Source organism: Phyllostomus hastatus, unplaced genomic scaffold (genome assembly GCF_019186645.2).
Source record: "Phyllostomus hastatus isolate PE091 unplaced genomic scaffold, TTU_PhHast_1.1 phas_contig_495, whole genome shotgun sequence".
NCBI lineage: Eukaryota > Metazoa > Chordata > Mammalia > Chiroptera > Phyllostomidae > Phyllostomus > Phyllostomus hastatus.
In genome coordinates, this window is record NW_025333895.1 from 329,944 (window position 1) to 343,421 (window position 13,478).

Consider the following 13,478-nt stretch of genomic DNA (forward strand, 5'->3'; position numbering starts at 1 on the left):
GGATGACTCCAGAGAACGTCACCAGGGCCCGGGTGGTCCCTGCTGAGTTCATCCTCCTGGGCATCACAGACCGCTGGGACCTGCGCCTGACCCTCTTCCTGGTCTTCCTGCCCGTCTACCTGGTGAGCCTGATGGGGAATGTGGGCATGGTGCTGCTGATCCGCGGGGATGCCCGTCTCCACACGCCTATGTACTTCTTCCTGGCCAACCTCTCCCTGCTGGATGCCTGCTACTCCTCAGCCATCGCCCCCAAGATGCTAGTGGACCTGCTGCTGCCCCATGCCACCATCCCTTACACAGCCTGTGTCCTCCAGATGTTCGCATTTTCAGGGCTGGCTGATGCAGAGTGCTGCCTGTTGGCTGCCATGGCCTATGACCGCTACGTGGCCATCGGGAACCCTCTCCTCTACCGAACGGCCATGTCGCGGCGTCTATGCCTGACCTTGCTGGGAGCATCAGGCATGGGTGGCGCAGTGAGTGCCTTTATCCACACGACCTTCACCTTCCGCCTGAGCTTCTGCAGCTCCCGGGAGGTCAACAGCTTCTTCTGCGATATCCCTCCACTGCTGGCCATCTCGTGTGATGACACCAGCCTCAATGAACTCCTCCTCTTCGCCGTCTGTGGCTTCATCCAGATGACCACAATGCTGGCGATTGTCGTGTCTTACGGATTCATTGCTGGGGCTGTGATCCGCATGCGCTCGGCTGAGGGCCGTCGGCAAGCAGCTTCCACCTGTGGCTCCCACCTCACCGCCGTGTTCATTCTGTATGGGACCCTCATTTTCATGTACCTGCGTCCCAGCTCCAGCTATGCCCTGGACACTGACAAGATGGCATCTGTGTTCTACACCCTTGTCATTCCAGCTCTCAACCCACTCATTTACAGCCTTCGCAACAAGGAGGTCAAGGCCGCCCTCCGGAGGACCTGGAGCCGATCCTGCTGTCCTGGGCAGGGGCACTAGAGACGGGTCTGAAGATGCTGTTTGGGGCTGACTATGCAGAGATGCAGAGGACACTTTCTTGCCCTTGCACTGTGGGTAAAGGTAGATGTTCCTCTGGCTTGGGTATCCCTTGCCATTATGTGAGGGACTGAAAAGGGGGAGAAAAGGAAGCTTGCAGAAGGGAGGCAGGAACCTAGGGGTGATCTAGGGCTGGACCCAGGGCCAGAACCAAATCAGGTTAATGCTGTTCCTGAGCTGACCGTTCAAAAGCTCGCCGGTGTTACCAGGTCAGTAACATGGGTTTATTTGCCACTGTTCTTGTAAGAGGCTGATTCCAAGAAATACCATTTAAGAGCTGGGCTGACTGCAGGTGTTTCTAGGTTCTTGTCTTTTTAAGGTTCTTCATGACCAGTGAGTCCGTTCCTGCTCTCCTTGACCCCAAGAGATCCTCTCCAGAACCCACTCATGCCAAAGAGTGGGAGTAACTTGTGAGGCCAAGACCCCTCCCTACTGACCTGTGTCTTGCATCTCTCAGGGAAGTGGCTGAACAGCACCCAGTCAGGTCAAGGTTGGATTAGTCCAGGCCTACAGCGGAGGTCAGGGAAAGATCAGATTTATCAGTATAGTTAGAACAGGGTTGGGATTAGGGTTCACGTTATGGCTACGACTAAGGTTAGGGTTAGGGTAGAGCCAGGGTTAGGTCTGGAATATAATAGCAATTGGGAGGCTCTGGCCCACTAGCTCAGTTAGTTGGAGTGTCCTCCAGCTATGCCCCGGGGTCTCTGGTTGAGGCACAGGTAAGAAACAACCGATGAATGCACGCGAGCAAGTGGGACAATAAATCAGTGTCTCTCTGTCTGTCTCTCCCCCCACCCTCCACTTCTCAAGTCAATAAATAAAAAAAAATTAAAAATAAAAGCAATTGGGAACATTTAGGATTCTATTAAAATTATGTAAATTTTAGGATTTGGGCTGATTTTAATGAGTAGATTTGGGACACATTTAGGAGTCAGAGTTTGGATAAACTTGAACTCGTATCAGAAATATTTTAGGATTAGTGTTAGAGTGCAGGACTCATTAAGATTAGAGTTCAGGTTTCATTTTTATTGCTCCGTTAAATTTAAGTTATTAGTTTGTGTTAGAGTTCTACTGGGCTTAAGTTAAGTTGGTGTGTGGGTAATGTCTGTGATAAATTTAAGTCAGAGTCTAGTTATTATGATAGTTACCCTAGTTCAGAACCAGATGAGAATTAGGCACACAAAGAGCATTTTTTAAGTATCAAACCAACATGTTTGGAGACTTAATTAAAGAATTATTTAAAAGTATGGATAATGGATAATATTTCTTAAAGCTAAAGGGTAGCAGTTGGCCCAGTGGACTTGAGTTTCAGAGTTATGAGAATGCTTACATTAGCATGGGGTCAGGTAGGGTAAACCGCTTTGTGTCCAGGTAACAACATCCAGAGGCAGAATTGGGGTTAGGAGAGCAACTGTCACAGCCCTGACCTCTTGGATAAAGAGGACCACAGTACGCCAAGCCAGAGTCGCCCTGGGCCTTTCAGACCCAGTGCCCTGGGGGCTTCCATCCATCCCAGTTCGCAATTTGGACAGATTTTCATTGTCTCTCTGACTCAGTCACTCGTGGGCCCACGGCACTGCATTCTGCCTGAGAAGCCCTCCCACGCAGGACAGGAATGGACCCTGGGTGAGACTGAAGGCATTTCCAAGGGGAGGCGGAGCATGGCCAGAGTCCAACGTCAGCTCCAGCTCTGACCAGTGTGGCTCAGTTGGCTGGGCGTCGCCCCACAAAGAGAAAGGTTGTGGGTACAATTCCCAGTCAGGGCAGGTGCCTGGGTCACAGACTCCACCCCAGGTCGGGGCACATATGAGAGGCAACCGATCCATGTTTCTCTCTCACATTGTTTCTCTCCCTTTCTCCTCCCCATCCCTTCTGTATGAAAACAAATAAGTAAAATCTTTTTTAAAAAACCGTCAGCTCCAGCCTCATCCCTCTTTCTAGTTCTCCCAGCTATAGCTGAGATGAGGCCAATCCTGACCAGCATTTCCCTGTCCACTGAGACAGGCAGTGAAGACAAAAGCCGTCCGGGCAGAGAAGATGGGGTTCCAATTGGGGCGCTCGGGCTCTGCAGCGCGGGTGGGCATGGAGGGAAAGGGGCATCCATGGGCAAAGGACAACGTACACGAAGGCACGGAGGCCAAATGAGCTCAGCGTGTGCAGGAGAGTCTCAGGAAACCCACGTAACTGGCTCGAGAGGGAACGAGGGGGAGGGAAGTGTGAAGATGGAGGACCTGGGACTGGGGACAACAGCCCAGAGGTTAGACATCAAATGCCGGAATGGAGTTGAGTCAGTAGGCAATAGGGAATCATTGAAAAGTCCGTATGTTCAAAATCAGCCTTCTTGCTTGTTCTGACAGTGAGTCGGGCAAAGCCACTCCCACCTGCAATGCTACACGCAGCCCCAGCGCCCCAACCCCACGATACACACCCAGCAGTGTCTCCTCCACCGCAGACCCAGGCGCCTGGTGGGGCATTCATGCACAGAGAAATGCTCAGACATGTTTGGTTGTACAGCGACACAGTCACTCTCTCTACACCCAAGTATACAACCTTACATGCAGTCCCAGTCACATACAGAGTCACGGTCACACAGGCATATCTATTGCCCTGTCACCCAAGGCACAATCCCTCCCACATCCCTACCCTTCTTGCAGGAAGCCAGCAAAAGCAGAGGGGACTGGAGGGCTGGCCCCAGAAACTACTGCTACAGACCCTGAGCTTCCCTGCCCCCAGCCACTCTGTCAGAGTTGGCTCTTTCTCTTTCCTGCCTTCACAAGCCCTGAGGGGCAACAGCTTTGCTGCTAAATGTCCCAAATTGAAAACGCACCAGCTACCCCTCCCCATCAAATTGGGCCCTAGAGAGGAAGGGTAACAAGCCTGGGAACCGAGCTGCCTCCTGCCCCAGGGATGAAGGCCAGGGCAAGGGGGGTGTCGCCTCTGGAGAGAAGGTAAGGCGCTCCCCAGGCCCCAAAGCCTGTAAGTGTGGCCGCTAACTCCCTCCTGGACTCCCTGGGGACAGGCTGCCCCCTGCCCCCTGCCCCCTGCTGCTGTTCCCTCCCGTGATGTAAGGAGGCCCCAGGGGACACGTGGGGCTGGGGTCCAGGCTCGAGGGTCTGTAGATCTGTCCTCCTGTGTGTGACTGTGAGCGTGAGTCACACTGTGTGAGAGAACGTGGCGTGTGTGAGGCTGTGGTTGTGCGTCACCATCACTGACTGCACACCGGTGCCGTTGAGGCAGGAGGACCATGGGCCTCTGGATGTGCCCCTCTGGGGTGGCACTTCCCTGCTGTGACCCGTCGAGAGCTCACGTGAGTGCAGCCACGTGTGTGAAGGGGCGAGGCCGTGGGCCCCCCAGGCTGTGCAGGAAGGTGTGATTTGGGGATCGGTGAGGGAATTGGGTGAGACTGGTGTGCGTGAACGGGCACAGAGAGAGTGTGTGACGGGTCCCAGGAGCTGTCGTGGTGCTCTGAGCCTCCGTGACCAGGGGTATGTGAATGACGGTCACCCTGGAACCTCAGGGCTACTTCGTGACTGCATTTGGCCGCCTGATTCTGTGTACGATGAGCAGGTCTGTGGGCCTACGGTTACGCTGTCTGCTTCCTCTGGCTCCGCAGTTCTGTATGTGCCAGGGCTGGCGCCTGTGCAGCTGCAGAGAGCAGCTCGAGGCTGCGCAGGTCTGCGTGCCCACGCGATCGTGTTTGTGATTGCACGTGGATGTTCTGCAAACGGCTCCAGGTGTCTGAATGTTTACTGGGACCCATGCAGACACGGGTCAGAGCAGGGCCAGTTTCAAAAAGCCATTGTATAAGCAGGCTTCCCACGCCCGTCCTGTCTGCTCACCCAGATCCTCTTTCCCTCCTGGAGGGTGGGACATGACGGTGAGCTTCCCAGCAGTGCTCTCCTGGGAGCCAAGGTCAGATTCTTCTTGCCCAGTGGAGGAAGGAAAGGAAGATACTAGGGCAGGGAGGGCGTTTATTTGATTGTGTGTTTTTTTTTTATTTTTTAAATAGGAACAACATGGAAGGAAATTAGGAGATTACTCCTCTGCAGGGATGGCCTCAGTATACCCTTCAGCAAGTCTTTGTCTTAAAACCCCTCCCCTTTCTAGAATCCCTCTGGAGAGCCGTCTGTGACTTCTGCAACAAGACCCGGACGGGAGAGGACGGAGACATCGACACGAGGTGCCTCGACCCTTAGGATCTAAGCCTCTGTGCTTTGTAGGTGTGTCTGTCTGTCTGTCTGTCCACACCACTTTCTCCAAAAGAGCCGTGCGTCTGCTTGGTGCTCAGTAAGTGTTTCCCTTCAAGGGGAAGGTTTTTCCAGGATGCAGGGAGTCATCCAGATTCTTTTGTTCTTTGTGCATTTTTTTGCAAGTCGGAAAATATCTTTATTCTTCTGTCACATTTGATTGATATTTTGCTTTTGTATGGAATTCTAGGTTCAAAACATTTGTTTTTTTCTTCAGAGTTTGAAGATATTTATTGCTTGAGTGTGCTGTGTCATCTGCTGTTGACGGTGAAACATTCGATGGCAGTCTTGTCCGAACGGCATTGGGTGCCTGTGTCCCCCCCACCCCGTGGCCTTGGGAGGCAGTGGGCTCTTCCCCTCGGCCCCGATGTTCTAAACTGGTGCGGTCTGGGTGCTGCGGATTCACACTTATTTCCACATAAACATGTGTGTCCTTCAGATCTGGAATTTTTATTTCTTCGATATGTCCCTCCTTCCCATCCTGTTTTGGTTTATTTCCCGCTCTGACTTTCCTGAAGTGAACGTCTGTTGGTCAGATATCTCTTACCTGCTGTTTCGATCTTCTCTGTTTTATCTTTTCATTCCAGTTTTCTTCCTTCTCTGGTCCACATCCTGGGCAGTATCTTTTGTTCTGTTTTTCCTTTAAATCACAGCAGGTCCAAGCTGGAAGTGGTCCTGAGGATTGCCTGGTGATATGTTACAGACGGGGAACCTGAGGCCCAGGAAGGAAGACGCTTTGGGAAGGGAACCGATTGGCCCACAGTTACACCTGCATGTAGCGCCAGGGCCGTCTGACTCCGTGATTGTCCTCACGGCCAGGAAGCCTTGAGCCAGTTAGTCACTCTTCAGCCTTCTCCTCAGACACTGGGGAGATGACCCACGGGTGAAAGGAACCCCAGAGGTTCTAGGTGAAGAACCAGCCCGGCCACGGATGCTGCCGGTGAGTCTCAGAGGGGCCCCATTCACCCTATCGGGCCTGAGAAGTCCACATTGCAGCACAGCCTCGCTCCTGCCCTCGGCCTCCGACCAGGGCATGCTGCCCCTGCCTCAGCACGGTCAGTGCCTCCTGCAGGCTGACCACGGCCAGCATCACACGCGCGCCAGGTCCCACGCTGGCCCGTGAGACACCCTGTGAAAGGGGGAAACGGGCTCAGGGAGAGGAAGCGGTGTGCCCTGCTCTGTCGCACCAGCCTGCCTCAGGCCCAGCTCTGCTGATGCTCGGTACCGTGCTCTTCCCATCGCACCACAAACCACCACTCAGTTCCAGTTAGTACCCGTCACTGACCATCTGCTATGAGCCAGGCACCGGGACAGGTGACACCTCAGCTACTTCCACACCCCCCTAAGACAAGAAAGAGAAGGAACAGTGGGCGAGTCAGCAGCCTTGGCCACCAGGCCTGTGGGTTTCTGGGCCCCATTTGCACCCCACCGCCTCCGAGATCTGGACTCTTGTTTTACTGCAGGTAGCCCTGACACTGGCCTGGGCACAGAGGACAAATGTGCCTACCATCCCCAGCAAGACCACTAAGGACTTCACAAATCCACTGAAGAATGTTTTCCCGGATATTTTTTCCCACAAAATAGAAAGAGGCCACTTTTTAACACCTTAAGGAAAACAAACGCATGCAAATGACTGACTCATTTCCAAGTGGTTCCAAGAATTCATTCTTATCCCAGTGAGAGGCTGCTTACGCTCAGGGGGTTGCAGTCCCTCTTCAGAAGGGCTCTGGGCTGCACAAGGAAACCTGCTTCCTCTCGCTCACCAGAGTGTGCCCTGAAAGGGCCACTGACCATTTCAGAATCAGGTTATCTCGCCCTCCGTCATCGATACGCTCCACCCTTCCGTTTAGTCAAAATAATATGCAGCGCTGGGAACCACCTCACCCAGAAAAAATAAGTGATAAAGTAAGGCCGCCTTCATTGCAAAAGTCCAGCAACTGGAGAGATCTTCGTGAAAGAGTTTCTGATCACAAATGGCAAACCGATTGCTCCTTTTAAGGGTGCAAAGAACATTTCTATAACCTAGGCCATCTTGCATGCAAGGGCTGCCACAGAGGAAATGCGGCCATTGGACATGACAGACAGAAGCAGAAAGACTCTTTCTCAGTGTGAAACTGACTGCTTTACAATACCAGTGATGAGGGAAAAAAATGGGACAACTGTAATAGCATAATCAATAAAATATATTTTAAAAAGTAAAAAAAAATAAAATACCAGCAGTGGATCAATATTCTACAAAGCTGATAAAGAAAGAAATTTCACTCACTCTGAACCACGGACACTTTCTCTTTTTTTTTAAGATTTTATTTATTTATTTTTTAGGGAGGGAAAGGGAGAAAGTATGGGAGAAAAACATCAGCGTGTGGTTGCTTCACATGCACCCGCTACTGGGGACCTGGCCTGCAACCCAGGCATGTGCCCTGACTGGGAATCAAACCCGAGACCCTTTGATTCACAGGCCAACACTCAATCACTGAGCCACACCAGCCAGGGTATGGACCATGGACACTTTCTTAACTCATCCTATTCACATCTATTTTGTCCTGTTTCCTTCACTCCTTTTACCCTATGTGTCTGTCCTGTGTTCTCCTTTTTGTTACTTGTATTCCTACTGCTTTACCTTTTTGTCTCTTCTTTCTTCTCTCTTTCTCTCTCTCTCTCTCTTTTTCTCTCTCCTCTACTGGGCAGTAGGACCAGAGGTACAGCTCTTGCCCTTACCTACATAAACAGCAAGGCAGATTATGATGCAAGCCAGGAGGAGACAAAGTATTTTACAAGCACCAAAGAAGGAGCAAGGATTTAAGATCAGGGAGTCTAGCAGATTACACACACCACCCTGGTGCACCTGTCCCTGAATCCTTGGCTTTGGCCGCCACTCGTGACTCTGGGTTCAGCCATACAAGTTGCTTTGGTCCATAGGACGTTACAAGCCATGAAAAGAAGCTGTCAAGCAGCTAAGATCCTCAATGCTGACCTCTGAGTATCAGAGTTTCAGGTCTGACTTTACCATTCACTGGCTGACTGGCCTCGGGCAAATTGCTTAACTATAAAATGAGGATAATGACATCTCCCTGGGATTGTCATGAGAAATACCTACGAAAATACCTATGAAGTGCTGGAACAATACCCCGTCCCATAGTGAGTCTCAGTATATGTTTGCCACTCTCACTAATTCAGGTGAGAGAGAGAGAGACAAGAAGTCATCGAGGGTAAATGGTGGGACTCTGAACCTGGGGACTGCTGGGGGCCCACTGCCTTCCTCTTCTCTTCCTCAGCCAGCTTTTCATTCCAACTTAACTAACCATAATATGAAAGTGTATATATGTTGTATTTATCGAATACTATTTGTTTTCTTTGTTACTCATTTTTTAATCTAGTTCTACTTCCTAAAAACAAATGCTCTAAAATGACTCACATGTGTTGCTAGGCTTCAATCATCCTCAGGCCCCATCCAGTCTGTGGCTCCACTGACTTAACCACACAACTATTCGTTCCCTCTCCTCTGCTGCCACCATGTGGTCATAACAGGTTATAACCAGTACTTCCAAATGCTTTGGCAGGGCTTGGGATTCAACTTCAACTTGTGATCTGGCTCTCAGTGAGTGTAGGCACCTAACACTCCTCTGATCAAAGATATGTAACATTCCTGGCAGAGCAATATAACAGCCAGCCTTCTGCCCTAGTGCAGAGAATTCCAGCCTCCTCTGGAATTTTCCCCACTTCAGCAGGCAACATTCACACCTGTCAACTTAGAGACCAGAAGTGACACAGTCCCTGTCCCCTAGGACTTCATAGTGTGATATGTAAACAAACAATTACAATCCATCTCTGGCAACCACACAGGCAGAAGATGGGATGGCCCTCCAGGAAAGGGAGACACGGACGGTCAAGTCCCCAGGACATCACATATCACTGTGGGGAAACGGCACGTTCCCCATGAAACACACGATGATAGCACGAGAACCACAGGCGGACACTTACTGAGAGACCCCATGTATTAAGCAAAGTGCTAAGCGCTTTACCAGTGGTAACTCATGGGCCCGTCCTCCAACCGACTGTTGTCCCTACTATGTGGGTGGGGACACCAAGGCACAGCCAGCACGAGAGCCAGGCTTTGAGCCCTCAAACTTTCCTTAACCAATGTCACCATAAGCTGTCGGAGCACACGCAATGACGTGATTGCTTCTTTCTGACGAGGCGAGGAAGACTTCAGGGTTCAGAGAGGATGTGAGATCTGGACTGAGTTTTGAAGGATAAACGGGGTTTTCCCAAGCAGTCAAGGGAGATCCGAGGTCTTGGATAAGGCTCTTTTCTGATAGGTGGACTCAAGGCTCTGTGCAGAAGGGACAGTAAATAAACAGACGACATTTAAGGATTGTCTACCACGTGCCACCCCATGCGGAGGACTTCAGCTCACTGAATGAACGCTTGCAGCAGCGCTCCGAGCTGCTAGCCACTGTGTTCGCCCTCGCTGGGGAAATCGCAGGTCAGAGGGACTAAGAATTTACCCTCGGAGAGTCACACAATCAAAAATAAATTCTTCAGTTGGAGGGAATAAAGATAGGAGTGAGCCTTCTCTTGTACTGTGGGGACTTCAAACTAGGTAAATGTTTCACATACTCAAAAAAAAAGTTAAATTAAAAAAAGACGAATAAAAGCAAACCCAAACATTGAACCAAGTGGAAATGAATGAATCTATCTCTATATCAAGTCCATAATATAACCACAGAAAAAAAATTAATTCAAATTTTTGTCCCTCAATACTCTATACATGCTTAAGAGGATACACTCTAAAATTCTTTTAAAAACTGCAAAGAAATCTTGAAATTTTTTCACAGTTACGGTTAGCAAATTATTGTTAAAAACTTATTATTGTCAGCATATTATGGGACTATGTGTATTTTATGAAAATAAAAATTAGTAACTATGTGGATGTAGGGAATTGTGTTTCCATTGGAAATATCAACATGAACTCCTATTTTTAAAATATATTTTATTGATTATGCTATTACAGTTGTCCCATTTTCCCCCCTCACCTCCTTCCCCCCGGCATGCCCCCTCCCACCCACATTCCCCCCTTTAGTTCATGTCCATGGGTCATAAGTTCTTTAGCTTCTACATTTCTCATACTATTCTTGCCCTCCCCCTGTCTATTTTCTCCCTACCATCTATGCTACTTATTCTCTGCACCTTTTCCCCCTCTCTTCCTCCCACTCCCCTGTTGATAACCCTCCACGTGATCCCCATTTCTGTGGGTCTGTTCCTGTTCTAGTTGTTTGCTTAGTTTGCTTTTGTTTTAGGTGTGGTTGTTAATAACTGTGAGTTTGCTGTCTTTTTACTGTTCATATTTTTTATCTTCTTTTTCTTAGATAAATCCCTTTAACATTTCATAGAATAAGGGCTTGGTGATGATGAACTCCTTTAACTTGACCTTATCTGAGAAGCATTTTATCTGCCCTTCCATTCTAAATGAAAGCTTTGCTGGATAGAGCAATCTTGGATGTAGGTCCTTGCCTTTCATGACTTGAAATACTTCTTTCCAGCCCTTTCTTGCCTGTAAGGTCTCCTTTGAGAAATCAGCTTACAGTCTGATGGGAACTCCTTTGTAGGTGACTGTCCCCTTATTTCTTGCTTCTAGAATTCTCTCCTTCATTTTAATCTTGGGTAATGTAATTATGATGTGCCTTGATGTGTTCCTCCTTGGGTCCAACTTCTTTGGGATTCTCTGAAGTTCCTGGACTTCCTGGAAGTCTATTTCCTTTGCCACATTGGGGAAGTTCTCCTTTATTATTTGTTCAAATAAGTTTTCCACTTGTTACTCTTCCTCTTCTCCTTCTGGTACCCCTATAATTCGGATGTTGGAACGTTTCAAGATGTCCTGGAGGTTCCTAAGCCTCTCCTCATATTTTTGAATTCTTATTTCTTCATTCTTTTCTGATTGGATGTTTTTTCTTTCTTCTGGTCCACTCCATTGAGACCCAGTTTCCTTCCCATCATTATTGGTTCTCTGTGCATTTTTCTTCACTTCACTTAGTGTAGTCTTCATTTTTTCATCTAATTTGTGACCAAAATCACCCAATTCTGTGAGCATCCTGATTACCAGTGCTTTGAACTGTGCATCTGATAGGTTGGCTAGCTCTTGGTCGCTTAAAAGTATTGGCTCTGAGGCTTTGATTTGTTCTTTGGCTTGAACCATTTTGGGGGGGGAGGAGGGCTCTGGTCGCACCTGTTACGTAGTGAGGGGTGGAGCCTTAGGTGGTCACCAGGGTGGGACAACCCAGTCGCTGGGTTGTGACGCTATATGTGGGGGTGGGGTCAGAGAGGGGACAATGGCTCTTGTTGCACTGTCAGATTTCAGTCCCCTCTGCCGCTTCCCACAAGCAAACTGGGCCCTTCTGGTGCTGATTCCTGTGTGGGTGGGCTTGTGTACAATCTAGGACCCTGTGGGTCTCTCCAACAAACTCTCCTGTGAGGCTGGGAGTCTCTCCCAACACCTCAACCTCCACAAGTGTTTTCAATCAGTGCTTTTAGGCTTTATTTCCTGGTGCTGGGGCCCTGGGTTGTGAGGTCTGTCTCACTGCTTGTTTTCACCTGGTTTATCTACACGTGAATGTGTGACTGCGGAGAGCTTGCTGTCTTGCGCGCCTCACTGGGTCTGCCACCAGGGTCTGCTAGCCGCTGCCTGCGCCCTGCGTGCCCAGGTCTGCCAGCCATTGCTTTTTCCTGCTGAGACCCCTCTCCGCCAGCCACTAACTCTGCTCCTCTTACCAGTCTGGATGAATGGTTGTCAGGACTTCTGCACAGTTCAATTTTCTGTCTGTTCTGGTTGTTTTTCTGTTTCTAAATTTTTGTTGTCCTTAATTTTGGTTGTGTGAGGAGGCACAGTGTGTCCACCTATGCCTCCATCTTGGCCGGAAGTCCTATTTTTTTCAATGTTTTTTTTCCTGCTCTGTTCACAGAAAGGGCCTTGAAGCAATGATATCCCAGGAGCACCTAGATTTCAGTTCTAAATGCCATTCCCACAAAGGAACCAGAGCTTCTAGGAAAACGGCTAATTCCAAGTCCTAAGCAAAGAAAGAACCTGGTCCACGTGATCCTGGGACATGTCGGGCCAAAAAGAAAGGAAGGGCCCCAAGACTAATCAAAAGGATACAGGTATTGGCTTTAAAAGATTACTACTGGCCAAAACCACCACCACACACACACAAAAAAGATGGTAATAGACATTGCATTTATAAAAATCTGTAAGTCCACAGACACTGAGAGAAAGAGAAGGGGAGGTAGGCTCTACTTGGCAGAAGGCTGCCAGGTTATAAATGCAAAAGAAATGACCAAATTAGGAAATCAGTAATGTAGTAACTTGGTTCAGGTAAGGATCATCAATAGATACTAACACTAGAGGGGAAGATATGTACACAACCCCAAGGTAGCACGTCACAGATTACTGTTTACAAAGAGGAAAGTATTCGTAACATGGAGATCCGGCATTCACCACCTTAACCAGGTGATTAAACCTAGGATTGCCAAGCTGACATCAGGCACCCCCTTACTTGATGCAGTAAGAACTACATAACATCACTACTGGTCACATTTTTGTCAAAAAATGAGGAAGCTAATCAGAATGTGGACATTCTGTAGGGCAACTGGCCTGGACTCTGAAAAGCCACTGCCTTAAAAAGTAAGAACAAAGATAAGGGGACTCTTCTGGATTTAGAGTAACAAAAACTCAATGTGTGCAAACCTTGATCAGACCCGGATTTTTATTTTGAAGGGGGCCTCTTATTCCAGGGGAAAGTGAGATCCGGAGGATTACTGAGACAGTCTGCAAGAGACAAACACTTGTTTTTCCTTCCCCCAAGTCCGTGCCTAATAGAGAGTCCCATGGCTGCGGAAGAGAAGTGACCCGAGCCCTCTCCTTTTCCAACTCCTCCCCTCCCTCACTCTATGAATGGAGAGAAAACCAAAAAGTGGGCCCTTCAGTGACAGGTGCTATCACTTACCTTAGTCCATAGGGCAGTGATTCTCGAACTTGATCCTGCCTCGTGAGCACCAGGAGGGCTTGTAACAAGTGTGCAGAGCCTCTCCCAGAATTTCCAATGCAGCAGGTCCAGGGAGAGGCCTGATAATGTGCCCTTCCTTCTACCAAGTTCCCCAGTGAAGCTGATGCTGCAGCTCTGGGACCACACATTGAGAAACACCGTCACAGAACCGC

The 13,478-nt window shown here is 49.2% G+C and overlaps 1 protein-coding gene across 1 annotated transcript; it reads left to right on the forward strand.

Moving 5' to 3' along the window:
- Positions 1–2: 2 nt before the first annotated feature.
- On the forward strand, positions 3–962 carry LOC123823609 (olfactory receptor 5C1). Its single transcript, XM_045846542.1, has one exon. The coding sequence runs from the start codon at positions 3–5 to the stop codon at positions 960–962; it is 960 nt and encodes a 319-aa protein (XP_045702498.1).
- The last annotated feature ends 12,516 nt before the right edge of the window (positions 963–13,478 follow it).

Bases quoted from the DNA above. Each gene is read 5' to 3' on its own strand.
- LOC123823609 (XM_045846542.1), top strand. From the start codon at position 3: ATGACTCCAGAGAACGTCACCAGGGCCCGGGTGGTCCCTGCTGAGTTC.